Genomic DNA, 12,412 nt, shown 5'->3' on the forward strand with positions numbered 1-12,412 from the left:
CATGCACAGGCCTCTGTACAAATACAGCATGGAGACAACTTCTCAATGCTATGATGGAATAGAAGCAATGTTTGCCATTTCAAAAAGGCAAAACAGAAGCTTAGTCAAACTTAAGACACAGGAAATTAAGTCTACGGTTTGCTTAAATGTTAAAATCCCATTTCATCTCTCATGACGCAAATTGCTATCTATATTTAACATGTTTTTCATGTGTATTGCAAGCAGGATGTATGTGTGAAAAACACAGTATCAACTGGAGGAAGTGTACACACCAGTGTTTTTTCAATTTCCCAAAGCTGCGGTGCAGGTTGAAGATCATTTAAATGTCGATCTGAGACACAAGAGCGGAGATATATATCATTAAAACGGTCGTAATTTAATGTGTATGTATTAATGAAACATCACACTGGCTGGTAAAAGCCCAATAACCTTTTATAAGAGGAAATGTCTGACTAATAACTTTATGTAAATTCAACAATTATGAAACCAAGCAGCTTGGGAAGTGATGCCTGGTCTCTGCTGACCTCTAGTGGAGATATGGAGAACATGCACACAAAGTATGAAACCATTGGATTTTCTATTCAACATTCACAAGGTTCAGTAGTTTTTTCTTTGTACATTTGAATATATGTTTGTTTTTTATATATGTATACACAAACCGATACCTCCTTGATTAAATCAAATCATTAAAGTTATTTCCTTTTAAAAAAACAAAACAAAAAAGAATCTTCTCTAATCCACCTGGAGTACCAGATGCCCCCATGTGGCCAAATAGTGACACTGCAACAGTACCACCAATATAAGAAACAAGCTCAGGAGTTTTAAAAATAACTTCCTGACAATATTTGTGTATTTCCTGAAAAAACACAAAACTCGAGCACTTTAAGCTTTTATAAGCAGTGCAGTATAAAAATAACATCATATAAATATTGTTTTACTCACTATAATGTATTTGTAAACAGATAAAAAGATCATATTTGTTAAGTGACAATACTATAACTATATTATAACAGTTGAAATCATATAAAATAGGTATATGAACATTAATGAAGTATTTGACGACAGAGAAAAACTATATCTCCTAATGAAGGCCATGAGTCACATTAAAGAGATCTGGTAAGTAGACCTTTAATTAAAGGGGCACTCCACAGACTTTACATATAAAGTTCAGTTCCTCTGCAGTAAAACAAAGTCGTTGTAAACAGTTGTGTCACGTCTTTTAGTCTAGTTTACGACTACATTATAGTTCGTATATATATATATATATATATATTTCTTACAAGTGCTCAGCAGGGGAGATAAAGTAAAGCTTTACTCATATATGTGAATTGTATGCTTTAATTAAAACAGACACACATAATGAATCACACGGCAGCATGTCCTAAATAAATCTTTCTTATTGTGTCAAGATTTTTCTTTTATTTTGACAGCGTTTCAGAATATCATACAGGTAAACAAGATTTTTGCAAAAGTTAATATATCCATAGTGTTGCATTTCATAAAAATAGTTGCTCCACTTGCAGTCTTTGTGACCATCAATAGTACACGGAGTCATATTTATAGAGATATTTTTGTTCAGGGTCTATACACTGCTATAACACTACACAGTGATGCTGAGCCGTTTGGGTGGGAGTTTATGGTGCTGTTTACTTTCAACACGCACATTTTTTTTTTTACACCTCCAGATGTATTTTTTTTTTCTTACTGTCCGTAGCAAACTACTTACAATTTGGCTCGATGGAGACAGCTCAGATGTGGGAAGCAGTGAGTTGTGCAAAGGTTGAGCGAAACATACGCACATCAGTTTTTTTTTTGTTTCTGCTTCAAACATAAAATGTAGAAGAAGTCCGGTCAGATGATGCATGATGATGATACAGTATGTAGGCAGCATTTAGTCTGACGAATGGAAGGTGTATTTTATTTTATAATATTGCCCTTTTCACTTCATCCACAAGTGACTGAAGGTCTGAGCTGTTTGTGCCTGGCTGATCGTTTTCTCCATATTAATAATTCCCCAAAACCGTCTGAGAGAGATTGTGCTTTAAAGTCAGTCCGCTTATTCATGGTGTAATTACGGATCACAATGGCAAACATAATGACTTGTCTCCCTTTTGCTCTTTTATTCTAGAGGAAACCTTTGTTCGGGTACTGTGACTCTTTTTTTTCTTTACCTCCTGTTGATGTTGTCTCATTCAGAGGAAAGATTTGCCACTCAAGAGTTTTCACATCTGCAGAGATGCTTTGTAAAAAAAAGATTTGTTGATCTCAAAATTGAGTTTGCTTAAGAACCCTGCCCCGAACATCAAGTGTTCAATCACAGCTTAGCAACTGTAACTAGGCGCTGCAGACCTGTCAAGCTTTGGATTTAAGCAGAGTGCATACGGCTGAAGTCTGAGCAATGATCAGCTTTTAAAGAGTTTAACTTGTTATTTTTTAGCCTTTCCAAAACCTAAATCACAGGAGCTCAAGTGAACTAGTAAGCAGGACACACATGCTAACAACTGCAACAGTTCCTTCTTACCAGTTCACCAGCTAGTTAAAGTTTTTTTGCATTTGATTAAATAAGTTGAATTATTCCAGCTTCCCCAGAGAGCGTTACTTTGCTAACAACATCAGTTCTCATCCTAAAATACTTTTTTCTATTAACGTTAAAAGTAAAAAAAAATACCGTTTGGAAAATACAAACAAGCATGAAGGCTAAACAGACAAATTGTGTAATGACAATAAAATAAGTCTGATCTTACATTTGTTTTATTTTTAATCATATTTAATTGGTTCTTTCCTGCAAAAGATTAACTGGTGAAGATGCTAACTTTTTGCTTGTGACATGTAGCTTTTCCCTCTTTTAAAAGATCATGAATGTAGCATCAAGTGGATATTTAAGTCCCCTAATTTGTTTTAGTATGAGTCAGCTGGAGACACAGTTTTCAGCCAACTCCTGGGGCTAAAGTGAGCCTGTTTATCCAGAAAGCTACATCTGATCAAACCAGTCAGTCAGTCAGCCGGCAAAAATGTTCCGTTGCCATCTAGAAATAAGAAACTGCTTTTGTTTACTTCAGTTTTAAATCCAGGACCCATTGTTTCAAGACTCACTAAGAATTGTATCTTTGTAAACTGCACATGTGCTGTGCCAGAATGGAAAGCTTGACAAGCATAGCAACAGTAACTAAGGGGGGCAGGGCTTATCAAAAAGTCAATTATCAGGTTGTCTAAAGATGTACAGCTTAACATTTATGCTGTAGGTTAAAGCCTTCAAATAGAGTCCAGAGCTCCTGTGTCTAACCTACTGGGAGCTCTGGTATGAAGATGTACCCGTTCACATCACACAGTGTCGACAGAACCACTTAAAACAAATCAAACTCAGCCGCTGACGGACGCTCTGACAGGTGTGACCTCCTCTCCTCTCATCTGGAAATGATGATAGAAACGTTTCATTTTCAAATGGCGGGCATTCGTTCATCCAGGTCGCAGGTTGTTAGACGAGCCAGCTTCTGACGTGTGATATTGATTCTTTGACGACTTTATGTCAGATTCCCAGCGGTTTGGTTTGGTTTGGGTGCTCTGTGCTGACATTTGAAAGCACCGTCTCTTATGAGAAATTCTTCATGGAATTTAATATCTTCAGACCTCATTAAGAAATCAGTAATGAAAACTATGCTGAAATGAACCACTTGCACAGATAAGAACCATCAATACCTCTGATAATAGACCTATTTCCACACACAAGCTCGTGAAATAAATCATATATTTCACTTCATCACACTCTTATCTGAAAAAATACAGTTTATTATTTATATATCTGTAAAGTCGATGTTGTATAGCAGCCTGTTTCGACCCTCTTAAGTGGTTTGGAGTTTAACCTTTTTGACTTAAAAGCCAACCTCTCTGTCAGTCTAAGGCACTCTGCCCCTCGATCGGTACCACGCGAGCGCCTTCTCTCGGCGTCCGTCTGGACACCACCGACTCCGATAGCTTTGTTCGTTAAGCACAGAAATGAGAAAAATGGATTGACATGACACCCTCGCTGAACTCGGGGATGATTCAAGCGCAGAAAGATCGTGAAGTCAACCGCAGCGAGGCCGGCAGAGACCTCGGAAACGGCAATCACAGGGCTGAACGGGAGCGTAGAAAAGAGAGAAACGTTGGTCGGGTGGAAAGTTCTGGTCCATGTCGCACCGTTTAGCCTTTCTGAGCATTGGATTAAAGTTTCCATCCAGCTCAACATAGGTTCTGTTCGCTTAAAGATGATCTTATTTACAAAAATGATCCCACATATTCATATTCATTATAATATATCTATGTCTATAATCATCTGATAGATTATTCTAGATGGATTCAGGCCCATTCAGTCTCTGTTAAGGCAAAGTTCTGTTGATTTCATCTCTGCTGTCGCTCTTTGTTTCCTTTCGCTCTCGTCAAAAACAGGCAAACTTTCATTTTTTTTTTTAACATTCCATTTCATAAAAACAGACTCCGTGGTGAAGAGATAAAATATCCAGTCGCATCCGACAGTTGCTTCCCGTCAGGAGTTTTGTATTTGCATGTTTTGTCCCCCAGGTTCTGCTTGGAGGAGAATTCAAAATATAGTTCTTTAAAGTTTGTGTCCTTTAAATGATTCCCCGCCACGCTAAACACACATTCTGCTCGCTCTTCTTCCACTTCCTTTCTTTAAAAAAGTGGATGATATTCCAGTTCTTAAGGTGGTGGGTGTAAAATATTTCTCAAAATAATTTAGAGTACAGTATCATAAATAAAACTCTAAAAACACGTGGTCCAGATCACCCTGCACCCCCCTTTGGTCCTGACTCTGTGGTCAGTGGGAGAACGGGTTAGATTGGGGGAGGGGAAGGGGATGGAGGAGCACAGGAAGATGTGGTGGGTTCATCCAGATGTGGTGTTTTCATCCAGATGTGGTGGTTAAGCTCAGATGAGTGTGGCCACTGTGTTCTGATGAAGCCGCGGTTGTTATCTGCTCAGCGTGGACGTTCCTGCTCGCAGTGTGCTGGGCAGCTTGTCTGATCCGGGGATCTTCCAAGGCCCGGGAGAGACCGTGGCCTTCCTCCCCGCTGCGCCGCCGCCGGTGCTCTTGCTGGGCAGGCTGGGCCGGCTCTCCCCCAGGCCCCGGTCCAGCTCCCTGGTCCTGGTCCTGCTCAGCTCCGATGAGTCCACCTGCTGCTGCTGCTGCTGCTGCCCGCCACCGTAACGCTCCACGTCCATGACGCTGTTCCCGTTGGTGTGCGGGAGCTTGGAGCTGCTGGGAGATGCGTTGGATTCTCTGCTGTCCCCAGTATTCCTCTCCTTGGACGTCCCTCTGGTCATCCTGGAAGGTTTGGGCTCCCCGCTCTGCCCCTCCTTGCCCACTTCCCCCTCACTAGCGGGCTGGACCCTGTGACCCATGTGGGTGGACCTGCCACCTTCCCTCTTGGCTCTGCCGCTCCCGCCGGTCGAAGCCGCTCTCCTCCCCTGGCCGGTGGGATCTGGGTTCGGCAGCTCGGCCCTCTGGGGGCTCTTGGAACGCTCCGTCCTGCCGTCTCGTGCCGCCGGGTCTCGCGGGACGTCCAGAGGCGGCAGGTGAGGCGGGTCGGGGGCCAGATGAGATGAAGGCGATGACATGGAAAGGCTGTCGATGGGAGGGGCTACTTCCGACAGGCTTGGGGAGGCTGAAGGGCGAGCATCCCATGGGGCGGCATTATCTGGAGCACACACACACACACACACACAGTCAATATGAAAACCACACATACTCTCTGTTTAAGAGCTTGCACGCATGCCACTGCACAAACACTAACTCAAGACAAACACTATAAACACAGCAATCATTGCTATTCTACAAGCTAGAAGCATTAGGGTGCATTTCGGAGCAGCACTACAGCTACTTGAGAACGTGTCACGGGGCGACGCTACTTTTAGACAACATCAATCTGCCTCCCATAGCTCTCCTTAAAGCCCCGGCCAATCTAGAACCTTGGCGGAAAATCGAAAACCGGTTTAATGAAATGGATGATGTGCCCAATAGGGTGGTGCTATAGCGAGAATGAAAACCCCTCGTGGGGGGGGGGAGAGCATCTCACTCTCTCTCTCTCTTAAGCCCTGAAGAAGTCTGAATCCAGCGCAGCAGCTGCAGTGAATCTACACAAGCTCCTCCACAGCTCTCCACTCTCACGGACTGTTAGCTTCTGTTTCTGCACCGATGGGTCTCGGTCCCTCGGCCATCAGTCATTTTCAGCGGGCCAGGCAAAGGGAGGGCAGAGGCGAGGCTAGCTACACCCGCGCCACGAGACCCAATTATAGGCAGACTCCCGTGCAGCGCTGGAGCACATAAGATCCAGGACTAAGAGTGAGAGAGAGTACCTGGATCTCCAGAGTCCTTCACCTACAGCATGCCTGCTGCAGTGGAGTTTGTGTGTGTGTGTGTGTGTGTGTTTTTGACCTAAGAAACCTGTGATTATCACATGCTGTGTTAAAGCTCTGCTTAGGTTTCTGCTGAGTCACCATAACACAAACTACCATATGTAAATGTGCTCTATATTAGAGGAGCATTACAGATTTGGGCCTGTACTCATAACTTTCTTAGACCTGCACTTGAACACAACACGGACAAATCGTCGCCTTATAAGTTTAAATGGGGAATTTAAAAGTGAATCAGTTGTCTCATTACACAGCCAGCAGACAGGGAGCAGCATTAGCATTCATTTGGAGTCACGTTTGTGTCCATTTGATGAATGTGAATCCGATACTCACTTCGCCTTATTCACTCCAATATTCCAATATCCAATATTTACAGACTCCTGAGGGAAATATTTGTCTCTTTAGCTGCTAAATGCTTCACCATGTTCACTAGTTAATCGCTAACTTTGTCTGCTGCTCTTCGGTGCTGGACGGGGAGTGTGCAGTGCGGTTTTTAGAGCTTTTTTTGGGCAGAGAACAGCTGACTGCTGCGACAGAAACAACTTTATGAGAGCGTGGAGAGTGAAACCAAACACTAACGTTTGTGAAAAAACCACAATGATGAGCTTAAACAAGCTAAACTACATAGAATGTGACTATGGCCACTTTTCTTTTTGTTTTGTTTCCAACAATTGTGTCCTTTTAATTGATAACTTTGAAGATGTCAAAGTCAATTTACTATTCATAGAAAGAACTTAACTATTCAGCCTGTGAATACAGTTTTGAATGAATTATTTGGCTGTGACGGAAGATTTGTCAAGTCTGGGAAAATCTTTGTATGTAATTCTGGGTTTGAGTTAAGAAACTGCAAGTTTTTTAATAGGACGTTTGCAGTTAGAAACTGTCGGCATTGAGTGGGCGTTTACCTGCAAGAGAAGGTCTGACAAAAGATGTAAGAAACTAAAGGTAATGATATTTTGATTGAACTTAAAGCCCTAAAAATCAAACAGACTTTTAGAGAAAAACCCTTCACAGAGGAAATGTGAGGATTTCTATTTCTAAATCCTAGAGCCTGACTGGCTTTTCCTCTGATCATACATGTTGTGTTTTTGTGGGATGACATCCTTTAGTTTGCTGGAGTGTCACTTTGATATAAAGAGCAAAGAACTTCTGCTATGTTTTAGGCCTTTGATAAATATGCGCTGCAGATCTAACACTAGATAGAGGCACAAACACACACACACACAGACAGGCACACGATAATAGTCATGCACATGCCAACAACCACCATTTTATGCCAAATATATTCCTAAAATGCTCTACTTCGTTTTGCATTCAGCCGTTCCTAAAAAGCACACGACAACCTGACACAAAAATAACTTGCTGCTCTGAACATTAGTATGCTAATGTTTTAAATAGCCAGATTAATCACCGTAGATGATTTGCATAACCTTCCAGTCTGCAAATAAAGTAAGAGTGATGAAATGCTGAATCAAGCCCCCACAGAACACACCGTGTGGGTTACAAAAATGTTGCATCTGCTTTTTGGACAGCGGGGTGGAGCTCAAAACATCTCTAATGATGGAGGACTGTGTCTCCTGGCTGACCACAGTACGACTCCCTGTGCGCATATTTCAAGGCTGCGGAACAACCTCAAGGCAAGTGTTACAAAAAGCTCTCCACGCACAGAGATAAGAAATCCCTGGCCGGAAGAAAAGGGCCAACGCGGGGAAACACCATCACACTCCATTTCCTGTGTTTAAGTGGTGGAATGTGACCGCCGAGGCCAAACGCTGATGAATGTGTATCACTGGAGGCTGTCGCGGCGTTCCCCCTAAAACATCTTTCTCTCTACTGGGAGAATGGGGAAAAGTGAGCATCGTTCTGGTGCAGAACAACAAGTGACGCTTCAGAGTTTTACTCCCCGTGCTGTCACAGAAACAAATTTCCCCTTCCACGCCCAGTCCGTGCAGCTCAGAGATTTCTCTGAGTAAATAATCTGCTGAAATATTTCACGTTTATCTCCTCTGGCTGACTGGTTTTTTTTTGGGGGCCTGTAGGTAGCTGTTGATTTATCTGTTGGTCAGGAGGAGAGTTATGTTCCCCAGCTTTACAACCTCCTGCAGCTTTAAGCCGTATTTGTTGATGATTTCTTAAATAAAACTATCAAGTCTTCAACCGTACAGGGTGTCCAAGGTTACAAACTAAGTTGTTGTGATTTGTAAGCGCTAAGTGCATTCCTGAATAGGCGGTTAGAGCAACAACAAAAAAAAACACACAAAACCACAGCACAGAAAGCCAGGGTTACATGAAGAAGAAAAACATTCGTATGATCACAAACCGTGTCTTTAGAGGGGCCCATTAGGAAGAAATAGGGGGAGCCATGCTTGTCACTTTTCATGCACATGGAGAGACTGGAAGATACCATTCCTATAGAAGGGGAAGTAACAACCTAGACCAATCAATTAGTGATAGGTCACTGAAATGGACAGAAGATAAACTAATGTTAGTCAAGATAGAAGAGACAAATGATTAGTTTGTTTTAACAGCATAGTGAAATACAGAATACAGGGAGAACAGAGTAGATAAAGATCTAACATGATGCATGCTAGAATTATGTTATCAAGAGGTAAAGTGATATTAAGACAGTGAAGAAAGTACAATTTATGAGTTAAAAGAGAGTTAAGAAATGATCTTGAAGACAAAGAATCTGGATTCACGCGTTGATACCTACCGTACTCTGGGACCTGCCCCGTGCCCCTCTTTAGGAGAAGACGGACCCGCCTGCCTCCGGACTTGATCAGCTCGATGGCCCGGGCGTGGGTCATGTTCTGGGTGCTCTCTCCATTGATCTCAATGATTTGGTCCCCAACCTGGACGACAGGAAGTGTGTGACAGAGGATAGAAGGCGATTTAACACCTAATGTGCAGACTGACATGTTTTTAATTCAGATTTTAATCTTAATAAAAACTAGACTATATGGAAAAAACAGTGGGCACAAACGAAGGAAATCTAACGCTACATCATACGATAATATGCTAAACAACAACAGATGAAGTTTGGTCTTTTATCTGCCAAACTCTTTAAGAAACTCTGTTGAGTCATTGATAAACACTTTGTGACTTCAGAGCAGCCAAGTAAACAGCGAGCACTGGATCAGGAGTGAAAGCTGCGTTTAAAGATTTTTTGAGCGTCATTAAAGCTCTTTGACCAGTTACTGTGAAGCACAGGGAAAAACAAAACCAGTGAAAGGGGCCAACGTGCCATGCACCATTTCACAACTGTAATGAAAATAAAAATATTCTATGCAATCACAGTTTGAAGAGTTAAGAACCTTATAATATAGATTGACATGTTTGTGTATAAACAGCATTTAAGGATCCTTGGAAGGGGTTAACTGTAGAAATAATTACCTGAAACACTAAATTCAAATTATATTAGGCGCTAAATTGTTGCAAAAACCCACCAGTCAAGTTCACTAAAGGAGAATATAAGACGAGCAGATTAATGAAGGTGTTTGCATTCATGCTAAGATTGAGTCAATTATGATGTGGCGTTTTTTTGCAAAATGCTCCCACTGTCACTAAATATAAAATGGAATATTAACAAGCTCCTTTGGTAATGGATGACAGTGATTTATAAGCATCACTATGGATCTATAATTCACTGGCTTTTCCCAGGGGCTCCTGTAAGCGCTAATAAGCATTACCAGCCATGAACTGCTGTCAGTCATAATTCATTCTGGCAGTAATGTCCACATCAAATTTGAATGGAATTAAGGCGGACCCTTCTCATGGGGGCTGCTATGGAACATGTAAGCACACTGTGATGAATACCAATAACCTGGCCATACCTGCAGCGGCTCAGTTAACAGCTAATGTAAATATTAACTGGACCCCCTCCTTTCTCCCTTCTCAGGCCATCAAGAGACGGCTCCGAGGGTTGACTAATAGGGAGGATTCACGGGGAACGGGACAAAAACACGCCGGCCAATTACTCTAACAAATGGAGAAGTCCTGCGGTAATGGCAGGGGTAATTTGAAAGTCAGGAGCGGACTCGAGTCAGGAGAGGGGGAGTCATTAGGTGTCATTGCGGCGGTCTGAAGAGAGGTGGAAGGCAGGACGGTTTGGTCATTATTCCTCAGCTCCTTACAGCGGCGGAGAGCGATCTCCATTTTCATCTTTAATAAAGAGGGAGCTGGAAGTTGAATGGACGGCACGTGAATGTCGAGCACAGGGAGCGCGAGTAGGAAATGAAGCAGCCGAGGCCCACGCACAACTCAGTCTCTTATTGAAAGTTTAGAGCTCAAAGGAGGTAATTAAATATGCTGAATGATGTAATAACCAATCACTTTGTACAATTTTCTTAAAAGCCTCTGAACCACCACTTGGAACAGAAAAAAGTGCTTGTTAAAATGTGTTAGTGCTCCTTACTGATTAGTTTGTGACTAGCAGGATCAAAGGAGATCATTTTTTCCCCCTTCTTAAAGATGTGACAAAGTGGATGTTGAGGAGAAATGACTTGGATTAAACTGCAGGGAGTCACGGTGCAAGAGAGCTTTTGGTTTCTGCGCCTTAAAACGTGTCAAAGCACCACCCAAATCCAAAGTGACAGGCACGTCCAATGCCTTTTAGCCGATATCTCACATGTACTTAAAGTTAAATGCAGATTGATTCCTCTCTGCGTTCGGCTGTATGGATCAAGGATTGTTGATCAAAGTGGTCTGTGCACCTCGTTCATTTAAAATATATTCAACAGAACAGTGTTGAGTTTATTTCAATATCCCACCAGCAGAGAGGCTGTCTGGCAAATCAGAGTCAGTGGAGAAAAGTAACTGCTATGTTGCTTTATACTTCCACTCTGCTACTCTGTAAAATATTGTACTTTCTAGGGTTACTTTTCAGATTTAGATTTACAAGAAAAATACAATAAACTTATAAAATACATAACTACCTCCAGTGAAAAAATCTGAGGATGTGGATTTAGAAAGAAGTGAACTGGATTAAAAACGGACTACATCTCTGATTTTGCTGCATTCATTTAGATATATTTTTTAAATAAAAAACTTTTCATTGTGTCAACGATCTAATACTAAAATACTAAATCATTTATCAGTCACAGAGGCCATTCTTCTGAAGTTTAAGTACTTTTGCCCAAATAAATTAATCACATTTTGCAGATTTAGTTATGTAGGATTTTGATTGCAGGACTTTTACTTGTGAAGGAGTATTTGTATACTAGTTGCTGGTACTTCTACTTAAGGAAAGGATCAGAATATTTCTTCCATTACTGATCAGCAGCTTGTATGCTGAATTTTATTGGAGCTCAAGAGGGGATTCCTCCTCCTCTTCCACCTGCATCAAGGCTCACTGGACTCCCATCGAGGCAGGAAAGTTATATCTCCCCCGGGGGCATTTTGCACAAATGATCTTTAATGGGTTTATTGCATATAAAGAATGTAAAGCAGACTGATGCTAAGCAGACTGAAATGCTATCAGTCAATTAAGATGAGCAGGTTGATTCATTCTGCATTGAAAGACAGAGAAAAGCTATTGTGGAAGTTGAAATATGTGTTGCTAGCAGCAAAGCACATGGAGTTAATGAGGGGGGAATTTAAAAGGCAGCATCAAGGGCTTTATTACATCTTTAAAAATTCAGAAAATATGTCTGCTTTCTCTGACCGAATAGTTCAGTAGCAACTATAGCTAGAGGGAGAATTGTGCAGCTATCCAAACAGCAGAGTGTGATTTAAGTTGGCCCACTTAAATGTTTTATTCATCTTTATCTTTCTAAATATTATCCGTTACTAAACGCAAAGGGGAGATGTTTTTTTAGGAACTTGGGAGGAGAAAAACTTAAAAAAAAAACTCAAAGAGGACGAACCATCTCTGCGTTACTTTGACAGATTATTTCGTAATCGGCTCTGAAAAAGTTGCTGCTGCAGCTTTGATAACATCAGACAATTACAGTGAGCTTCTGCCATGTAATCCAAGAAGATAGAAAACAGCTTAATCTTTAAAATG

The 12,412-nt window shown here is 41.6% G+C and overlaps 1 protein-coding gene across 1 annotated transcript in view; it reads right to left on the reverse strand.

The window, feature by feature from the left end:
• Positions 1-1,143: 1,143 nt before the first annotated feature.
• The window catches only part of magi2a (membrane associated guanylate kinase, WW and PDZ domain containing 2a), a 208,091-nt gene continuing 196,822 nt past the window's right edge, over positions 1,144-12,412 (reverse strand). Inside the window, 2 exon segments of the mRNA XM_054624389.1 lie at positions 1,144-5,693; positions 9,122-9,260. Of these exon segments, the coding sequence (XP_054480364.1) occupies positions 4,966-5,693; positions 9,122-9,260 (867 nt within the window). The 3' untranslated portion in view covers positions 1,144-4,965.

This window comes from Anoplopoma fimbria, chromosome 23 (assembly GCF_027596085.1).
Source record: "Anoplopoma fimbria isolate UVic2021 breed Golden Eagle Sablefish chromosome 23, Afim_UVic_2022, whole genome shotgun sequence".
In the NCBI taxonomy this organism is placed as follows: domain Eukaryota; kingdom Metazoa; phylum Chordata; class Actinopteri; order Perciformes; family Anoplopomatidae; genus Anoplopoma; species Anoplopoma fimbria.